The sequence below is a fragment of the Acartia tonsa genome, chromosome 6, assembly GCF_053477335.1.
Source record: "Acartia tonsa isolate MP-2025a chromosome 6, ASM5347733v1, whole genome shotgun sequence".
NCBI classification, from domain to species: Eukaryota; Metazoa; Arthropoda; class Copepoda; order Calanoida; family Acartiidae; genus Acartia; species Acartia tonsa.
Window position 1 is genome coordinate 23,902,829 of NC_137265.1, and position 21,541 is coordinate 23,924,369.

Sequence of the window (21,541 nt, forward strand, 5' to 3'; positions counted from 1 at the left end):
TTAAAAAATTTAGAAAATGTGTAGTTTTCCTCTATGTATAATATTTACAGCTTCAACATTAACTCAAATACAGTATGAGTAGAGTATAAATGAAAATAATTATACATTAGAGTAATAACATATAATATTTACAGCTTGAACTATAACTCAAATACAGTATGTGTAGAGTATAAATGAAAATAATTATACATTAGAGTAATAACATATAATATTTACAGCTTGAACTATAACTCAAATACAGTATGAGTAGAGTATAAATGAAAATAATTATACATTAGAGTAATAACATATAATATTTACAGCTTTAACAATAACTCAAATACAGTATGAGTAGAGTATAAAGGAAAATAATTATGCATTAGAGTAGCAACATTATCTATTCATTGTTATAATCAAATTATAAAATATAGAAGATTTGGACGAAGTAATTTCCTCAAACAATTCTTATCTTAAGAAATTAAACTTATTTTATCTATCAAATTAAAAAATAAGTACCTTTTCTTGCCAAAATGTGTACACTTTCTAACTAATAATATGGTCTGACTCTTCCTACACTGTTTTTCTATTAGTCTTATTAAGATATTAGCGATCTAGAGTTTTTTATTTTTACTATTTTTTCATATTACAATTTTTATTTTTTTTTATTTTTCTCTTGCTTTACAATTTACTTTTTTACTTTTATTTGTAAAGCTTATCTCTCCTAGTTTTTGATACATCAGTCATTTTTTAGTACACATTCTCATTTATTACAATTCAGTTGTTAATAGTTATTTATCATATCGTATTATAGACAGTTTTCCGCGGAGAGTAACATAATTTTGGTTTTCATGGTCTTAAAAAATAAAATAAAAATAGAACAGATAATGATCCTAATAAAAAGAAACAAGATCTGTAACGAAGGATGTCGCTAACCACTGAACCTATATGGTTCTTCTTCACATTGGAGCTTCTGATAGGTCCAGGGAAGGTTTAACACTATTATGGGGGAAGGGTATTTATAGAGAAATAGCCCAGAAAAAAATGACCCCTCCCCTACAAAAAAAATCTGTTTTTTTAAACATACATTTGAAAGTGGAGGGTGCAATTTCCCCTTCATTTTTCCATAAGTGCTCCTAGAGGCCTAGGTTATTAAAGGTGAAAAATATTACAATTTAGACCTAAAAATGAGCGAAACAGCAGAAACTTTACCAACAACAGATTTCTATAAAGTTGTATCAACAAATGAAATCAGGTATATACATTGCCTGGTGGATAAGTTGAAGGCAAAAAGATTTTTGTTAGGTTACACATTCACATTATGTTAAAAATTTGACATTCAGACATTTTCAGACATTTTCAGACATTTTCAGACATTTTCTGACATTTTCCGAGAAGCTTGATTTTTGATTGGTTGATGAGTGTGCAAACGTTTTAATCACTAATTGTATCAACATTGAGTAAATTTTTTAATCATCATTGTGAATGTTTTTTAGATATAATGTCATATGGATAATATGTCAGCCATTACTACTTTAAATAAAGTCATAAAATCGAAATTTAAATAAATGTTTTTAAAACTACCATATCCTTTTTTTGATGATCATATCATGTTTTAGCCAATTCGCTGGCAAATTACTATGAAACGCGTGGATAACAGTTTCCTATTTTCAGTACAATCAGTTCCAACGACGCTTCGCAGCAATCATCAGATGTGGCCATCATTTTCATCATTGTATTTATTTTAGCGGCTTTTCTAGGTATTTATCGTTTATTTAGAAGCGCATTCTGCTCTATAATAATGTCTGTTCATCCAACCGTCCTGTCTGGTTAACTAGTCGTTAATAATTTGATACTGTTTAATAATAAAATTTGATTTTTGATTTATCTTTTACATTTTATTTATCCAATCTTAATTTTATGTTTTGATTGGAACAAGTTCGTCTTAAGAGGGGGGGGGGGGAGGAGTTTAGTCCCTCACCCTAAATAAAAAATACCCCCAAAATAAAAAGCTTGAGCGTCCTATTAAACTTATTTTTGTCATTACCATGGATTGGACCTTGGACTCGACTATAAATTACACCCTAAGATATAACCACTTTATTTTATTCGTGGGCTCAAAAACTATAGGTTCTTATATTAAATTTTAATTGATAGATTCCAAACTAGAAGTGTCCAAACATTTTAATTAATTATTTTTAATAATCTCTAGAAAGGGCATTTTTTTATCATTCATTGTCTTATCCTTTAAGATATCTGGTTATTACTGAGCTACCTTTTAATACGATTTTCTTTTAAGGAAGCTATCTATCTTATTCATAAAAAAATTCATGCTTAATTTTTAATTCAGTTTTGTATGTTAAAATACCGTTATCAGATTGGATATTGTATTTCATTATAATATTGAGTATAAACTATATTTATGTATGTATATAATAAAGTACATACATTAGAGTAAAACAATAGAGGGGTATAGGTTTAAATAACTATATGTGTCCACCCCGTGGACCTGTCCCGACTCACAATCTGAATATTAGCCAATAGCATTGTAAATATTAGCACAGCCAAGCTGAAACAAAAGCGCATAAAGCAATTTGAAAGCAGACGAAAGAGGTTCCAAAAACAGGGGCCAAGTAGTTGTCTGGGATATATATCTATACTTATTACATGTGTTGTACATACAAACAGTGTTCTAACTTTTTATTTCAATCAATAGACCATTGTCTTATCCCTTAAGATCCCTGTGTATGTAGTTTGACCCTTCATCCAGGGATAGAAAGAATTTTTGGCTGTTTATTACACTAGTCCCCAAAGTCTTGTAATAACTTATCTTATTCGTTGGCTTAACAACCTTGGGGTCTTTTATTCAATTTGATTGGATGGTTCATTTAGTTGATTGCCTAAATGTTAACCACTAATTGTAATCTACAGAAGGGGTAATTTTGTGTATCATCATTGGGGTTTTATATGGTCCCTTTCCTTTTTCGCTTCATGGGTTTATGAACGAAGGAAGAAAACTATTAATGTTTAAAATATATATGTTGCGTGGTTCAAATTATGTTGTCTATTTTCGCTTTGCATAATTTTTGTAGATTTTCATTATTAAGGGATTGTACATCCCAAATCAACAAATTTACAATTTCTGTAGACTATAATTATAATTGGTCAATGATGGTTTAATCGAACTAATCATAATTGAAATAAAAGTACCCAAAGTTTTTAAACCAACTAATGAGAATACATATATAAAACCTTGGGTACAAATGTAATTTATAGTCCAATGTCCCCTCCCTCCCTGATTATTACATCATAATAATAATTATTGATTGCGCTTAAACCATAAACCAAAATTTTGTAAAAAAAAAACTCACAAATCATTTATTTACTTCATTTTTGGGCATTGCCTCGATTTTAACGGTTGACCATTCGACACCCCCCCCCCCTCCACTCTGCAAAAAAGGCCACAATTAATGTCAATAGACTCAAATAACTAAACCATGTGGGTCTCTAATAACCTCTGTATAGATCCTATTAAAAATTGGGATCATGGAAAGAAAACGAAGTAGCGGGTTTCGCAATATGTTCACAGTAGCTTGTAGGTGATTTTAGGTTAGTTAAATGTTAATAATTGCCCCGTAAGCATAGAGCCTCACCCAGGGGCTAGAAAAAGGCGAATATATAATATGAAAATAGGATGAAACCCGCTACTTCGTTTTCTTTACGTGATCCAAAAAATGTGTTGTTAGCTTCCTTATTTACAGAAAAAGAAAATTTTTAAAAATGTACTTTAGGTAGAGCTCTTTTTCGGCTAGATCTATTTAATTTATTGTGAAGATTAATCATTGTAGACTATTTAGTTTATAACTTACTTTGTCTATCCGCTTTGAGAAAGTCAGTCAGTCTGTAACGCTATGGGGAAACATAATTTTCTAGGTTGTTATTTTAGATAGAATGCTAAAATTTAAAGTAAATATTCCGAATCTTTGGACTGTCTGAATCTAGTCTGTACTTTTTATTTCAAGTTAAAAACTGAAAAACTGTTTGTCTAAAAAATACAAAATACATTAAATAAAATAATACGAATAAGCATATTAATCAAATCATAATGAATTTGAACGAATACAATGTTTCCTTAAGCAAAATACATCATAGGTATTATTGGTCCTTTTATAAAACAAAGCAAGGAAGTGATTTACTTTACATTACACATAGCGATTCTAGAGCAAGAAACTTTAACTTTCAGCAATCAACAAACGAAAACTTCAGTCCTATGTAATTTTGGGTCCAGAATCATAATCTGTTAAAACTAAAATCCTATGTCTTCCTATTTGCAATAAAATCGCATTAAAATTGCAACAAATATTTGCGATACCTTATTTTCATCTTATAAGAAACAATAATCCATTTTGCTAAAATAAAAATTAAAGTTAACCATTTATTAAATACTTTCATATCTTTAAATTTGCAAAAAAAGATATTTTTTTGCAGAATAATGCCATTTATGTCAGCGATATAAAAAGTCTCCTTAAAAACAGATTGTTAGAAAAAAAAGTAAATGTAAGTATTATATTATGTTTTTCTGAAGTCATTTAATAAATTTATACAGTAAAAACCAGAATTGTGCAACTTATTTCAATGAAAAGCCAAAAAACGTAATTTGCAAAAAAATTGCAACCCCTAAATCACCTAGAAAAATAAACTTTTAACCAAACTAAAGTAATATGTTTTAAAATACATTAAAAAATATTAATCTTTTATAAAAGAAAGTTTGTTAGAAAAGTTCTAATCAAATAGAACAGGGCAAAATTATTTTTTCAAAATGTAAACAAACACTTAACTTTGAATATTTCTATACTTTTTCTAAAACTTAAAAATCAAATCGTACTTAAAATCAATGTTTTGTTTGTTAAATCTTCTTGTGGCGAGATTTTTAAATGTTATTTTTTCATATGTATTGAATAATCATAAAAAAAAAGAAAAAAAATTGCATTAAGCCGATTCAAATATATTAAATATTTCCTTATAAAGGCAGCAAAATAAAAAAAGGTGTTAAATAAAAATTATTTATATTTATTTCTTAAGCTGTATAACTTTTAAAAAAATTTTAAAACATGATTTTTGCTAAAATAGATATTTTTTCATTAAAAGGAAATATTGTTTATCAAATCAGCTGTTATCAAAGAATATATCATTTTCTTATGTTGGGCAACGAATAGTAATTTCAAGGGATCGACAGCCGCACACAAGCCTAAAATTCCGCAGGTGTGCAAAATAAGATTTTAATAAGGAGAATTGTCTGTTAAGAAACAAGTTTAGATTTTCAGCTTAATTTTAAAGATATAATATGATGATTTAACTGAGGCTTACCCGCGGCTGTTGAACCCTGTTAATTTAAATTAAAAACTATATATCTTTAACAGTCTTTAACCCTCAAAAGTAGGACCCCTTTCCGCATCTTAACCAGTTGTACTTAGCAGCTCCGCCGCAGATGGTGGTTGGCGGGAAAACTTTTTCATGAAATTTTTTTCATGAAGCTTTAGTTTAAAATTTTTAGTTTCCAGCCTAAAATATAAGAAGTAGGATGTCCTCCTTATTGAACAAAACTCAAATAAAAGTTGGGTACGATTTAGGAAGCGAAAAAGCTATATATTTCTGACCACAAAATGCTGATTTTTACTTTTCTAACAGCTTTTGTTGATATAATTATCATATTCATCTGATTTTTAGATTACTCACAACAATTTTATAAGCGAGGCATCTCTATATTCAAATGTATGTTCTTCAACAGTATTTACGTAATTTTGCAACTTTATGTACAATTTTGTTTAATAACTACAAATTAATTGCCTGCTTATAAAGTTCTCACATTCTACTTTTGCACGCATCTGGGCCCTATTTTTTCATTTGCAAATTGAATACATGTTTGCGGGAGATAATTTAAATTTCGTCTTGGTTACCGCAAAATAATGCGGCACTGCTTTGACTGTAATAAAAAAACTCCAATGCTAATTGCCTAATAACACGTTTTTTATAGTATTATTTCCTATAAAATCAAATACGAACGCTAATGCATTAAAAATCTGTTATAAATTACAACAAATTAATATTATTACTTTTTTACCACTGGGAGTTATTTATATGAACATTTATGTTATGTTGTGAACATTTTAGCAGACAATTATTTATTTTAAATTTATAAAGGTAAAATTTTCAGGGATATAAAAAAAAGTTTAGATTTTTTTTCATTTTAAAAGATAATTTAATTAATTGTCAATAATCGTATTTCAATATAATATATTTTTGATAGGCAATATATTAGTCCTAAAAATTGAAAGTCGTCGTACTGATTTTAATGATAAGGTTTTTAATTTAAAAAAAAAACTTAAATATCTCTGAAGAAGGGGAAAGAAGGATTTAACTGTAAATGAAAACATGAAATATAGGCCTTAATTTTATCGCCACACTTTGCGGATTCTTGCGGAGAGGTGTGGATAGTATAATTCGCCTCTGACTCGATGTGATTACCGAATGAAATTAAACTGCAAATTGCCTTATATTCAGCATGCGTGCGATAAGTCTTTACCTGAGTTACATCTCATGCAAGCAGGACAGACTTAAAGCTGGGTTCTAACCATTCAAACACATTTTTCATTGCACAAAACATTCATTTCATGCATTCTTCGATCAACAAAGGAAAACGTGCTTACAGAGAACAACAACAAACTCTCGTGCACTAAACTAATGCCCCACTATTGGAGGTAAAATTAGAGGAAACGTCGTCTTTTCTGGTCCGACGGGGTAAGGAATAATGGGCATAGGAAATTTTCATACAGTGCATGACAAAATGACTCAAGGAATGCTTCCCTTCCTATACATAGTCTTATTATTGTTTTGTTCATTTGTTCGTATTTTCTCTTTTCTTATTTTTGACAACCGAATACCTGCTATAAAACTCACTTTATCTTATCGTCAATTCATGTTTTTAGTGCTTCGCTACTTATTGATGTTATCAAGCTTGTTTATTTTATTTGTGTTCACTGGAATATGACTAAAACGTAGGAAAGTAAAGTCTGAATCACAAAAGGAAATCGTAATTTTTGATGAATAACTATGCAAATAACATGATATAAAATAATTATAATATCTGTCTCTTTCTGTATGATAGTATTTAGTGAGGAAGGGAGGAGCAATTGTGCTGTTTATTACACTAGTTCCCAAAATTTTTATATTAACGTTTTCTTATTCGTTGACTGAACAATTTTGGAGGCTTTCATTGAATTTTAATTGGTTTGTTCGTGAAATTGAGTGTTCAAACGTTTCAACCTCTAATAGCAATCTCCAGACTGGGTAATTTTGTGTATTATCATTGGGGATTTACATCAATTTATTGGCCATTGTCTTTTCTTTAGATCCCTCGTCTCTTTCTGTGATAGTATTTATTACTAACAAGCAAATAAAAGATAACAGAATAGGGGTGTAATCACTTTCGCATATTATTACATCAGCATAGTATTTCATATTCGCAACAAAGACACAATATCATAATTCATATCCCTATAATAAAGTAACAGGATCTTTGTGTCTGTATATAAGGATCTTGCTAACCGCTGAACCAATATGGTTCTCCTTTACATGGTAGCTTCTCATAGGTGCTGGAAGAGTTTATAACTATTTTTGGGGAGAAATTAGCCCTAAAAAAAATATGCCTAAAATTTTTATTTTATTTTTAAAATTAGAATTAAAAATAGTTGGTGGACGACAGATGCCTCTAAGTCTAGGGGCGTAGCTGCCAGAAGATAAAAAAGATAGAGTCTTACCTAATTAGATTGAATCAAAGTGAAGTGCACTGTGGTTATAATTTGCGGTTCTAGTGAATTGGTAATAGTATACAGTTGGTGGAGGTAATTGCACACCAAGATTGTAAAATATAACATTTGGATTTAATGAATAATGCAGCCCTCTTTTTATCACCCTATTACTAAGCATTTTTATAGCATAGCTATTCTGTAATTCAAAATACCCATTTGTAGTTTAAATCCTCGATATTGTTAACCGTATGAAGAAGTGCTGTCTGTACCAATTGATCTCGCTAACCTCTGAACCGATATGGTTCCTCTTTACAGTGTAGCTTCTCAAAGGTTCTGGGATGTTTTATAATTTTGTTGGGGGCACTTGACTTTATTTATCTATAGGGATATTACATTAGATTAAGTAAATTGTACTGATACCTAAAGTTAAAAATTAAAATCATTTAATGGGTTGAAATTTTTTTTTAGTTTTATTAAATCTTGATAGTTGGTCCAAAATGTTAGTGTCCAAACTCTTCAACCAATAATTTTGATTTACAGAAGTGATAATTTTCCTTATCAACATTTTATTTACTTTTTAGGTGTTTTCTATTTCATAAGATATAGAAGAAGAAAAAAGAAGAAAACGACTGAAAAAGCAGGTTACCTACACTCTTTCTTAAAATAGTTCCCTTCAGACAATCAACTTTTTGATTGCATTACCTTTGTTTGAAAGTCCGATTCTAACTGGGCCTGCTTTTGGGCCAAGGATTTCCCCCTACTCCTAATATTAAATAGACGAAGTACGAAGCCTTTTTCATATGTTTATTTATGACGCGGTGGCGGTGACAACGTGTCGGGTATTCGCTTATACTATGATTTCATATATTTAAAGGTATACATCTGTCTCAACCATGACACTTTGGTTGAGCTTGACTTCCGAATTAGCGGGAAGTTCACGAGATCAGTTGGCGAACATACAAACCCCCAATACCAGGAACCATCAAGTTTCAACAGCAGGTTTGAATATAGATTTATTGATGAAATTATTTCAAAGTCCTGAAATTACAAAATCAATTAGTTCATAATTCCAGTTATTTATAACCACGTAATCTTAATTGCTTTTTAAAAATCATTTTTCTCTACGGTTAAGAATCTTTGGAAACTTTGGCTTTAAAGGAAAATTATTTGGTTTAATAAATCATTGTTAAATGCAAAAATAAAGGCACATAAAAAAATACTAAAACATATATTAATCATTATTAAGTTTCATGTTTAGCTGGCTAAAGCCTTTTTAAAACTACATATAATCGTCCTATACACCATTCTTCTTAATAAAATTAACAAATTCTACCTGAAGTTCTTATGGTTTCAAATCCCTGGTATACTAGGGTCGTTCACGCACTATGAGACCAATGATAGGCCCAATTTTGTTCTCCGAAATCTTCACACACTCATATCTCATTCAAAAGTGAAAAACGTGGGCGCATATAAACAATCCATACCGCGTCACTTTATGAGAGGAAGTCAAGAAAGACGACATTTGCGCTTAATTCTAGGATAATGATAAGGAATTAATTTCGAACTTGATAAACACAAAGCTTCCTCGAAAAGAGGTTAAGACAACATCTGATATCATTTCCTAATAATTCTATGTTAAAAATATAACAATTTATCTAAAAGATTTACATATTCTTTCATTTTAGAATTGGGTATTTCAACACTTGGAAGTCTTTACGAAGTTCACAGTCTAATCAGGTATAAAATACAATTTAATCATCAGGAATAAAAAGGAAAAAAGCCTAAAACCACCCTAAGGTACTAAGTTTAAGAAAGGTGTTATTTTTTTTTTACAAATTTAGAGACGTTTGTTAAAATTTTGAGTGGGTGGGTGAACGGAGATTTAGGGGGGATATAAACACCTCTTGGCAAAGGCCTCTGAACGCCAATGGTTTACTTGTATGTTTTCAAAACAAAAAAACGATGCTGTGAGAATTGGTGCAAAAAATATGACGTAACAAAAAAAATTAGCCAATGAGAGGCCGTTATTGACCAATGGCGGCCACTACCATTGCCGCCATTGGTCAATAACGGCCTCTCATTGGCTAATTTTTTTGTTACGTCATATTTTTTGCACCAATTCTCACAGCATCCAAAAAAACTCTTAATATGTAACCAAAGTAAAATTTTGGACTTATTGAAAAATCGTATGTCAACAAAATGCCTCTATGATTAACAGGAGACCACCGCGGAATAATAATTATTCATCGCATAGTATTAGATACAGTTTTTTAACATAAAAAATTATAAGATTTTAACCAGTTTTGTTAGTCCCGGATGAGAACTACTTCTAATCCAACGGATATTAATCGAGATTTTTAAGAGAATTGAAATTAAATTTCAACACAAGGCCTCTATATTTAACAGGATATCACCGCAGGATAATAGTTATGTATTGCATCGTATTATATACAGCTTTCCGCGGGTATTAACATGAAAAATTTTAAGATTTAACCAGGTTTGGTTGGCCCCCAAAAAATTTGATAATTTTTATTTTTATATTCCTGGAAAATTGTCTGTAATTCAATGATATACATGAATTTTCCGTATGGATGAGAACCGGTGGATATTAATCGGTTTCGAAGCCATATTTAAGATTTAAAAAAATAGAATTTAGTGTCATTACAATTCCTCCTTGTTAAACAGGAGACCACCGCAGGATAATATCCTTTTATTCAACACTAGATTCAATTTTATGGCGGCACATTTATTTCATACAGAATGCTTCCAAAGTATAGAAATAAGAGTACTATAGTAATGTGAAGTGTATTGAAAATTTTTTTCAATAAAAACTCTACAGTTCTGTTCAAAATTAATAAAAAATAACACAATAAATGCTCAATAACAATATTGAATTTTGAATATACTCAACTCTCCAGATTACTACAACTTGAGGTTAGCCCTTGTGGAGAATTGTTCTCTACAAGGAGAGTGCATATTTATCCTCCTCCTCATAAAAAGTCATGTTTTATTCTCTTTTTTTAAACTTCTTCAGTTGTCATTCAGATTTTCTGGTGATAAGGTTCAAATTATTATATGACATTGTTTTATATAAATTTATGTTTAATATCTTTGATCATATTTGCTGTTATCTATATAATGTCTCATACCTATATTTTTTTAGACAAATGAATTGAAAAAGATTGCTAAAATCGAAATATATCTTCATGTCTTAGAATAGTGTATTTTTTTAAAAAATAGGTTGAAAAACATACTAACTTTAAAATGTGCATATTTTATTACAAATTAAGAAAGATTTGTCTTTTTTTTTAATATGGAACAAACTTTCTAAAGTTCTTTGTATCTTGGAGATAGACCTCATATAGTTTGGAGCTTTTGATGGGGCATGAAAAGATCTTTCTATAGACACCTTAACCAGGTTTCTAACTCAATCCTTGCCATTTTGGCATCAAAAAGACAGACTGATCAAACATTGACGGCTGCGTTTTTTTAAAGAACAAACTGTCCTAAAATCATTGAGACATGACAACTCTGTCTAGTTATTGATGTTTGATTTGATTTGTAAAATTTGACTTTTATATAAATACTTTGAATTGAAGTATCAAAGCTTCCCATGGGATGGAGCACATTTTTCATTCACTGATAAGTTCTGGCTCAACCAGGGAGGGATATTTCATCCGCAGATAACTATATTGTCTCCAAATTTGTAATTTTTAAAGAATATCTTTTCATTTAAATACAGGATACAACTTCTCGTTGTATTTGTAACTACACCTTCCCAAAAAAAGTCCAAGGAAAAAACTTTAAAAGTGGACTTTTAAAGTAAAATGTTCGTCCATGTGTCTCAATCAAAGTGAATTATACAGTTTTTTTTTAAATTGAAAGAATCCGTGTATTAAGGTTCATTATTCATAGAAGAATTTCTACGTATTTTATACTTTTGACACAGTCTTCTTAATACAAAGGCTGGTTTAATTGAAATCCAATTATAATAGCCATATGAGTTAGGGTTTATTAAGTCTTACATTTTACTTTATTTCTATGTAAGGCTAAAGAAACAATAACGCCTAGGGTATCCTAGGAAATTCAATAGGATTAAGCCAAATTTAAAAAAGAATTAATCATTTAACGTTTCATTATGATAGTATGGTAAAGTTTTAGGCAACTACGATAATATTTGCCGATGCTGTGAGTATTGGTGCAAAAAATATGACGTAACAAAAAAAATTAGCCAATGAGAGGCCGTTATTGACCAATGGTAAAATTTATAGTGGCCTCTCATTGGCTAATTTTTTTTGTTACGTCATATTTTTTGCACCAATACTCACAGCATCAGATTTGCCGCGACCTTTACCAGTAAAAAGTTTTTGGGTTGTTTCTTTCACCATCAACGCATCGGGTAAAGCACAATTGACAAGAAATAAAATTTTACCTTTTTTGAAGGTGGTGAATAACCAATAATGTAATTCTTGTTTAACACATATCTTTTTAAAGCAAAATTAATTTGTTATCTAATCTTAGTTTAAACAAAGATGATGCTGGGAAAGACAAATTTGCATTCCAAGGTAAACAATTAAACAACATTTTTTTAAAATAAGAAGAATATGTTTATAAGTAGCGCATAATTATTCATTTTTTCTTTTTCTTTAATTTCTCAGAAGTTTTGTCTGATTTCAAAACTTTTAAGCTTTTAAAATTTAAATTTCATTGTGGTAAAGGTTGATAATTTGTAGAAAAAGGGGTAGGTAGCTTTATTGCCGAATAATACTTTTCTTTGCATAGCTCTCTGTTTGTTGTTTTAGATTTTTAAATATTCCTTTGCTGCGCTTCTAATGGTTGTTGTCATCCTTGTTCTTGTGATTGAAATCTTATTGAACACCTTGTTTTCTTTAACAAAAGGATAAAAAATTAGCTCATCATCTATCTGGAAAACCCTTCCCCCCAGGGGCATACAAGCTTTTTTATTTGGGGGGGGGGGGGGTAAAATATTGAAAATAAAAAGGCACCCCCAAGCTCATTTTTTTTTTTTTGGGGGGGGGGTAATCTATATTTCATAGAGGCATTTTTTTATTTGGGTGGTAATCACCCCTTTACATCCCCCCCCCCTTTGGACGTCTATGTTTCCCCCCCCTTGGCTATATTACCTAGTACACCCAGGAAGCTAGGGATAGGGCAATGAATGATAAGTAAAATTTTTGGGTTGTAAAATAATGCCTTTTGTAGCTTGTTAATATGTTTATGTTCTTTGAATTATTCTTGTAGAAAGAGCCATGAAACTATAGTCTCATTTAGCTAACCCTGCACCGTAAAACAGGCCAAAACCTGCTTTAGGCACATATTAAGCTTTCCTAAAAATTCATTTTCTTCAAAATGAAATGTATTTTTTTTTAATTTTCTTGTGTACTGTTATCGTTATAGTTGAAAAAGAATTACAAGAACGAAACAGTCCAAAGAAATATTCTTTTCAAGCTTCTTCAAGACAGCTTAGTAAGGTAAATATATATATTACTATTGAACAGGGCTCGGCATCCAAATGGGAATCATAATGGGTTTAAATTGGAGACTTAGTTGAGGCTGACGCCCGGCTGCCGAGCCCTGGTAATTTGCGTCTTATAATTATTAAAGTTTTGTTCCAAATCGCAAGTTAAAACAAGGATGAAACCAATGTAAATAGCAGAGCTCTAATATATATAAGCAATTTTATAAAAACAGGCTAAAATAAAACCTTATATAAAGAGACTTTATGTGTCTGTCCGTTTGTACATATGTTTGAACTGAACGATCTCGCTACCCACTGGACTGATATAGCTTTTATTTTAACAGCTATATTATTATATTGAACTGATATAGCTTTTATTTTAACAGCTGTATTATTATATTGGACTGAAATAGCTTTTATTTTAACAGCTATATAATTATATTGGACTGATATGGCTTTCATTTTCAGGAAAGCAATATCTCCATTCTCCATCAGTAACCATAAATACTTTTTAGATAATTTTTGTTGATGAAGAAGAAAAGAAATGTGAGGATGAAAATCATAATCCAATTGTTTCAGGTAATCTAACAAGCATTTGGATAGTCTATATTTCCTCGATTATATTGTACTTGACCCATAAATCCGCCAACTTGAATCTAGGTTGTGAAAAAGGGTGATCACCTTCAGCAGATGAACGTTATTATTGACACACTCTCCTACAGCATGCCTCTGACTTAGTGTTTAAATTTGCAATTAATTCCTTCCCCCCATAATTTATGACATAAGCTTTTTGCCAAATATGTTTTTATATGTTTTTTTTTTATATAAAGCACAAGTCACGTATTGCCACCTATAAGATCCCAATTTTCAAAATAAACAAGGATGGCAATAGTTATAAAAGCGAAGCTTTAAAATCATAAGGAAGGACAAACGAACAATAACTATTATAGAATGTCAGAACTTAATAAGCAGAACAATAAGTCTATACAAAATTATACATAAATTTATTGCTTAAATACATGATACATAAAAAGGACATACTTTCATTTTAAGGATTTGATTATAGAGATTTTAAAAAATCAGACAAATAGGTGTATTTTATAATACAAAAAGTTGTTGTTAAAACTAATGCTTCGCTTTTAAAAATGCAAAAAATTTAAGTTTCGAACAGACCTACTATGAATACATGTCAAAATATGTAAAAATAAAGTAAACAAGTAAAAATAAATTATGTATGCAACTCAAAATATGAAAGATAGTTGCAGATTATTTACTATCATTTATCTTTTCCGTATCTACTCTATGATTAGGGTGTATAATACGCATTGTCCGTACGTCCATCACAAAAGATTTAAACATTTAGTATAGCTCTCATATCATTTTTGTAGTTTGTTATCAAAATGGCATAAAGAAATAGATATCTAATTACTTGGATCTTACACCAAATTATCATGTATTATGGTAAAGTGAAACTTGTAGCTGGCTAAAATAACGATTTCCACCCTCTTTACCCCATCCCATAAGAAACTAACCAATAAGTGATGTCCATGTTGGCAACCTAAATTAACGACAATTTTCCCCCCGCCATAATATCCACGCATTCATAAGTATATTGATATGTCGTTATTATATCAGCTATGGCAATTTTTAAAACCGAATATAGTTAGTTTATATTACGTATAGTCTCTTTTAAAACAGGCAATGACTAACATTTCCCCTATTTTAAAAGTGTAATAATTTACATTGATAAATCAAAATTTTATTCGATTCGTTTTGTGCAAATCATAGACATAAATGACCTTGTTAGAATATTTGCCAGTAATTTATTTGTTGTTTATTGTAAAGTTACATGTATTGTTTTCTGTGCTATGGATAGGGAACCTGATTAAAAAAATTTTGCTTCCTCAATCGTAAATAAAATTATTTTCTCGTATTCATTCGAATCCGGTGGATAGGAACCGGTTCTTATCCATACGAAAAAAATATGTCTAGCATAGTATTATATTTTTTAGCCCGTGCCTTCGGCACCTCGGGGCTAAAAAAACTGGTTTTAATCTTATAATTGTACATTCTATATCCGCGGAAAGCGGTCTATAATACGATGAAAGAAATAACTTTTATATCGTAAAAATCTTATTAAAAAAGTTTGAGCTATTAAGGTTTAAAGCACCTTGAGTTTAGAAAAGCATTTAATAAACATTATATATTTTTTTGTGAAGCAACTTTATAACTTAACTGATTGTCAGTCCACAGATTTCAGTTTTACAGTTAAAACTTTTGTAATATATTACTCTGGCCAACGAGTCTTGTATTACTTAATTTGTACGTTCGACTGTCCGTCAATAACAAGTTTAAGAAAATTGGAATTTTAATGGGATATTAAACTACTATATACTCCTTTACTCCCTTTGTCCGTTTGTCTGTACATTTGATTATTAGAGTGGATAAGAAATTTAATATTTATACAGTAAGAAATTTAAACTTTTAATATTAAAGTAAAATAATACAGCTATATTTGACTATTCACGGGGGTTTTTCGACTTTAAATTGGATCTTTTGATATCAGCCAATAGCGTCGGAAATATTAACACAGCCAAGTCGCTACAAAAGAGCAAAAAGCAATATTTTAGTAGACGAAAAAATTGCTCACCACTTGGGCCTGGTACTTGTCTGCAAATATAATATTTAAAAGAAACACGAGTGTCTCTAAAGTTTATTTTAAGCATGATTTGCTACCTAATGTATCTCATATTTGATACAACATATACTAAATCTTTAAATTTCCTGTTCGATTATAATACACCAACTAACCACCTTTTAAACCTAGGAATCACAAATCAAGAAAGAAATATTTCATTTTTGGGGCGGGAAAGGTAAAAATCTGGATTGGGTGCGTTGTTTATTTATTACATCATTATTTGATTTGTGGAGGGGGTAGGGTCGCGAAGCGCACAAAAATTATTTTTCTTAAACCAAAATTTTCTACAGTGAGTAAAATTTAAATGGGAGGGGGTAATGAAACCTTCCCCTAAAATTTTATTGTTGGGAAGCACCAAAGAATTTGTTTTGAAGCTGTTAAAGATTTTACGTTATATCACCTTATTACCCATCTCCCTCTCCACTTTTAATGTTCTTAATAGAGCATATTTAAAAGAAAGATAAAGCTAAGAAATATTAGCCAAAAGTACAAAAAAAATTCAATTTTAAGTTTTGGGTGGGGGAGATTTGTCTTGACACCCCTCTACACCTTCCGCCTGTTACTAAAAAGAAGACTTGAAAATGTACCAGTATAAGTTTCAGGGAAAATGCTTGTTTTTAAAATTTTGTCAATTTTCCGTCAAATATATCATCTGAAAATTTTATATATTCATAAATTATACACTCGCTAGTTTATAAGGTACAAACAAGGATGGCGATGTTCATAAAAGCAAAGCAATGTTTTGCTAATAACCTGCTTTGGACTTATATATGGGCGTGAGGAGTGTCTGTACAACCCCCCCCCCCCCCGTACTTAAAATAATGTTTAGGAGGACTGACTTCCCCTGTTCCCACAAAGTAAACACCCCCTGCCCTCCCCCTGTTCACGCCAATGAACTTATTATGTCCGGCCGTTTACGATATCATTCTATACACATTTACCTACACACACAGTCAACTTTCTTCCTTTCAGAGTGTTTTCGTTGCTTGAAAGTGAAATTTTCATACTTGTGTTTTAGAGGATTATGTTGATTGTAGCGAGTTGATAAAACCAAGCGTAACAATAACCCAAGAAGCTCAGCCTAATTTCTTACGTGATTCAAGAAGCCTGCAGCATACTACACTTAATTTGAATGGTGTTACAAGGACTACTTATCTACCTAGGTTTATTTTCATATGCAGATAGACAAAGAGAAACGATAAGGAGGGCGACAATATAAAAAAAATGAAAAGTAACATTGTAATAAAAAGTAAACTGTTATGTAGTAATCATGTTTTTTTTTATTAAATGAGCCAGATTTAACGGTACAGATTGTTTTCTAGCTGATACTTTCATTATGACCTTGTAATTATAAAGTAAGCGAGCCTGTATAACCAACCAACCGACAATTAGACACATGCAACTTTATAAATGTTTGAAAGTATACATACATTTGCGTAAATACTATAAAAGTAATCTTGTCTGTCTGTGTGTTCTTCTGAAATTCTATCTCTATTCGGTTTATACCTCTCAATTAATTGTTCTCTCTTTATCTCTCTCTCTCTCTTTCTTTATATATGTATATATATATATCTCCCCCTTTCACTCAATCTCTCTTTCACTCCCTCTCTCTCACTCTCTCTATCTCCATCTGTCTATCTCTATTTCTCTTTCTATGTCTATCTCTGTTCCTCTCATACTTTCTCCCTTGCTACTATTCGATAAAATCATCCTTGTTTTTTTATCTGTATCTGAAATTATTCTTTCTGAAGTAGTTCAATATTGAAACCACCCAACTGTATAGCAGACAAAGCTACTCCTGAGTCGCTAAGTTCCTCCTCTGGTAGTTCAACTCCTGAACAGATGAAACGGAATGTTATCAGCCCAGAAAGACATCTATCTGTAGTAAGTAACTTTTATTATAGAATGGTATGTGCTCTCTCTTAAAGTGCGTAGCGAGCACAGAGGAATACCCCTCATTTTCAATTGATTTCAATATAAGGAAGGGGGTAATCTGTGCTATATAGACTAGACATTTTGACTAAACGCATAGTACAAAGAAATGCATAATTAAGAACAGTTTGACATAAAAAGCGCATTTGACTGGAAGCTTGCACGAATAATTTCGCTCTATATGATGCTTTGATAATGTGATACATATGCGGAAGTGAATACACCCCCCTATTTTAGGATAACACACAATTATCTTTGGTGAAGAAGGACCATCAGAAAGGTCTGGATAGAACTGATTCATTCAGACCTTATTCACAAGTCATCCTATCCAAACATATGATTTTGAGGCAGAAGCAGGTCAGTTTTTTATGTGTCACCTGCTATCATTTATCAGGGATCAATGACCGATAAATTGATGAACATACTCAATGATTACATACATAATTACCACTTCTGTAGATTACAATAATGGGGTTGAAACGTTTAGGCAATTAATGAACCAACCAATCAAAATTTAATAAAAGACCCAAATTAGTTTTAGCCAACGAACAAGAAAACGTCATTATAAAACTTTGGGTACTAGTGTAATGTAACAGCCCAATTTCACCTCCCTCCCTTTTCGATCAGTTAGACTTTATTCACAATTTATTCTGTCTAAACATATGATTAAAATAAAAAAAAAAAAAAATTATTTAATTTTTAGTTTTGTAAAACCTCCTTTCGAGCAACTGCGGGACCCCTATTCCAGCAGTGTACTATTTTTTCGGATCTATTATAACATTTACCTTATCTAACCTAAAAAATGCATCAAATTTTGATTTTTACGTTTGTTGTCCAGACTCATGATGAATAAAACGGCCAACCCTACTCAAACTTTTCTATATTTTTACTGTATAAAAGTTTATCAAAATTTGTTGTGTATCTGGTTAAATCAAGTTTTTCTAGGATAACTTAAAGCAGGACAGCAGTTCACAAGACAACCTACTCATGCCAGACAACCTGTCAAAGACTTCTGGCAAAAGTTTTGCAAAATCCGAGTCCCACCTTGCTCACCTACCCCCAGTACCACCTAAGATAGCCCCCATTCTACCATCAAAACAGAAAATTAATAAAAGCAGAGAAGACTTACAAAAATTAAATAAGGTAAATTAATTTCTACAAATTTTATTTTTATAATTTTTTTCTCTCAAAATTAAAGGATTTCTAAGAAAATTGACTGATTTAGTTGTCATTTTTAGGGAAGTATCTAAAAGGTTTTTTGTGCTTATGCATTTCCCCCTTTACATCCAAGAAAGAATTAAATTAATTTAAATGTAATTAAAGTTTAAAGTTTGGACAAACGGACAAAGTCAGTTATAGGACAGATGTTCAGTGCTACAAAAATAAATGAATTCCTAATAATTATTAAAAATCACTAAACCTTTTCACATTCATAATTGGTCTTTTTAAGCAAGAGTGACAGACCAGTAAATTGTATACTTGATGCTCATTGGTACAGGAAATCTACAAAAATTTTAGCAGTCTATTAACAGTCAAACAGCAGACGATAAATCCACGCTTACACCATTCCGTTTCTTATAGACGGATGGACATTTCGGAAATAGATTAACTACTTAAAAAAGAGAACAAGAAGTTGTGTTTATACATATTTTATTAGTCTTTATATTTATATTTAAAAATCTGTATACTTTAGGAGATGCTTAGAACTTCTATGACACTTCTCTCAGACAGAATCGAAAAGGTAAACATTTCTTATAATATCTGGCTCTTTGTTTGCAGGGATCTTAAGGGATGTGACATTGGATGTTAAAAATGCAACCCCCCCAATTATATTAAACAATATTACCCCTTATGTAAACTAGAAATAATGACTATTTTATCATTTAGATTGATGAAGATTATGACTTTCCAGCTGGAATGAATGATTCTATACCTGACCATGAACTTATGGACTATGACGAACCTTCCTTTTCATATACACAGGTAATTCCATTTTGACCTACTAAGCTTTTTAAAATAGTTACCACAAGGACCATCAAGCATTTATTTATTTGGTTGTTGGGGTAAAATCTTGACAGGGGGGATAATTCACTTCTTTTTTTTTTGGGGGGGGGGGGGGGTGGCGGGGTTGGCTGGTGCGAGAAGTGCGCTGAAACTATTTACCATCCCAAAATTGTTACCCCAGGGGTAAAATTCGCATGGGGGCTTACACAAATTCGTTTGGGATGGGTAAGTAACTCCTTTCCCCCTTTGGACGTCTTTGAGTAAAAATATAATAAATCCAATTCATGAGCTTTTCTATAAAGAAAATTAATTCATAGTTTTTTTCCCTTTTCAGCACAGTTTTGATGAGACGAGTAAGGCTGAGAACAAAGACGCTTAAAATTCACCAATTTATTCAAAAATTTGTCTATATATCATTAATAGTACAGTTTCAAGCTTTAATTTATTGTAGTAATTATAGTATTAAATAAATAAAAGCATTTAAACAGTTGTTTCAGTTTTTCTACAAATTTTTCATCAGTCTAATAACAACATTCCTTTTAAAAATAGCTATATTAATACTGCATTGATAACAATTATAACAATAAATAGTACATAAATATAAAATAACGGACAGAAGTATGGACGAAAATACACAGCCTTAGTGTAGAAAAGCTTCGCTTTTAACAAGTTTAAATGTTTGAAAAGTTGTAAAAATCTGTGAATATTTTTTTTACAAAAAATCACGAAACTTCTCAATATAATTTTGCAGCTTGCAATTAGAAAATATTTGACATTAACCAACGAGGAGGGGGACAATAATAATTAAATTATTAATCTACAAAAAGGGAGGGAGGGGGGTTAATATCAATCTTCCATTGTCCTCTCCTTGTTAAATTTAAAAACATTAGAAGAATAAATTTTAACCTGTTGAAGGTCTAGCAACTGATTAGGTTTAATAATTATGGATCTTAAGGGATAAGACAATAGACGACAAATTGATGTAATATTAAAACTAACCCTTCTGTAGATTAGAATTTGACAAGTTTAAGCCAATCAATCAAAAATGAATAGAAGTGTCCAAAGTTTTTATGGCAACAATCCTTATACTAAAGTAACAGGATGTTTCTTTGTCTGTGTGTTTGTACCGAAGGATCTCGCTAACCACTGAACCGATTGGGTTCTCCTTAACAGGGTAGCTTTTCATAGGTCCCGGGAAGGTTTATATTTAGAATACGTGATTATGAAACTTTTGGGACCGGCATAATTTAGACAACTATCCTATAACACTTTTTACAATACCAAATTTTACCTAACCTATGCAATAAAACTAAAATGTTCTCCCGTATGGGTAATCATTGTCAACATATAATATCCTTGATTCCTTATACTAAAGTAACAGGATGTGTGTCTGTGTGTTTGTGTGTTTGTTTGTACCGAAGGATCTCGCTAACCGCTGAACCGATCGGATTCTCCTTAACAGGGTAGCTTCTCATAGGTCCCGGGAAGGTTTATAACTATTTTCTTGGGGGATGGGACACCCCCAACCCCCAAAAAATGAAACACTAAGAAGTTAGATAAATACGATAAATACTTTTCAAAACGTATACCTAAGGGGTTGCTAAGTTTTCAAAATTCTGCTTTATTTTAATAGAAATCCTAACA

The 21,541-nt window shown here is 31.0% G+C and overlaps 1 protein-coding gene across 2 annotated transcripts; it reads left to right on the top strand.

Annotated features, from left to right (window-relative positions):
- The first annotated feature begins 969 nt into the window (after positions 1–969).
- Positions 970–20,384, top strand: LOC145322166 (uncharacterized). 2 transcript variants are annotated; one of them, XM_080163995.1, is made up of 14 exons: positions 970–1,231; positions 1,651–1,736; positions 8,366–8,425; positions 9,470–9,521; positions 12,306–12,349; positions 13,203–13,276; positions 13,779–13,842; positions 16,980–17,124; positions 17,713–17,845; positions 18,131–18,250; positions 18,839–19,036; positions 19,587–19,634; positions 19,781–19,876; positions 20,232–20,384. In XM_080163995.1, the coding sequence occupies exons 1-14, from the start codon at positions 1,164–1,166 to the stop codon at positions 20,274–20,276; spliced, it is 1,233 nt and encodes a 410-aa protein (XP_080020121.1). In that variant the 5' UTR covers positions 970–1,163; the 3' UTR covers positions 20,277–20,384. The 2 variants fall into 2 exon arrangements, with proteins under 2 accessions (XP_080020121.1, XP_080020122.1); XM_080163996.1 differs by having other exon boundaries at positions 17,716–17,845.
- Positions 20,385–21,541: the final 1,157 nt, after the last annotated feature.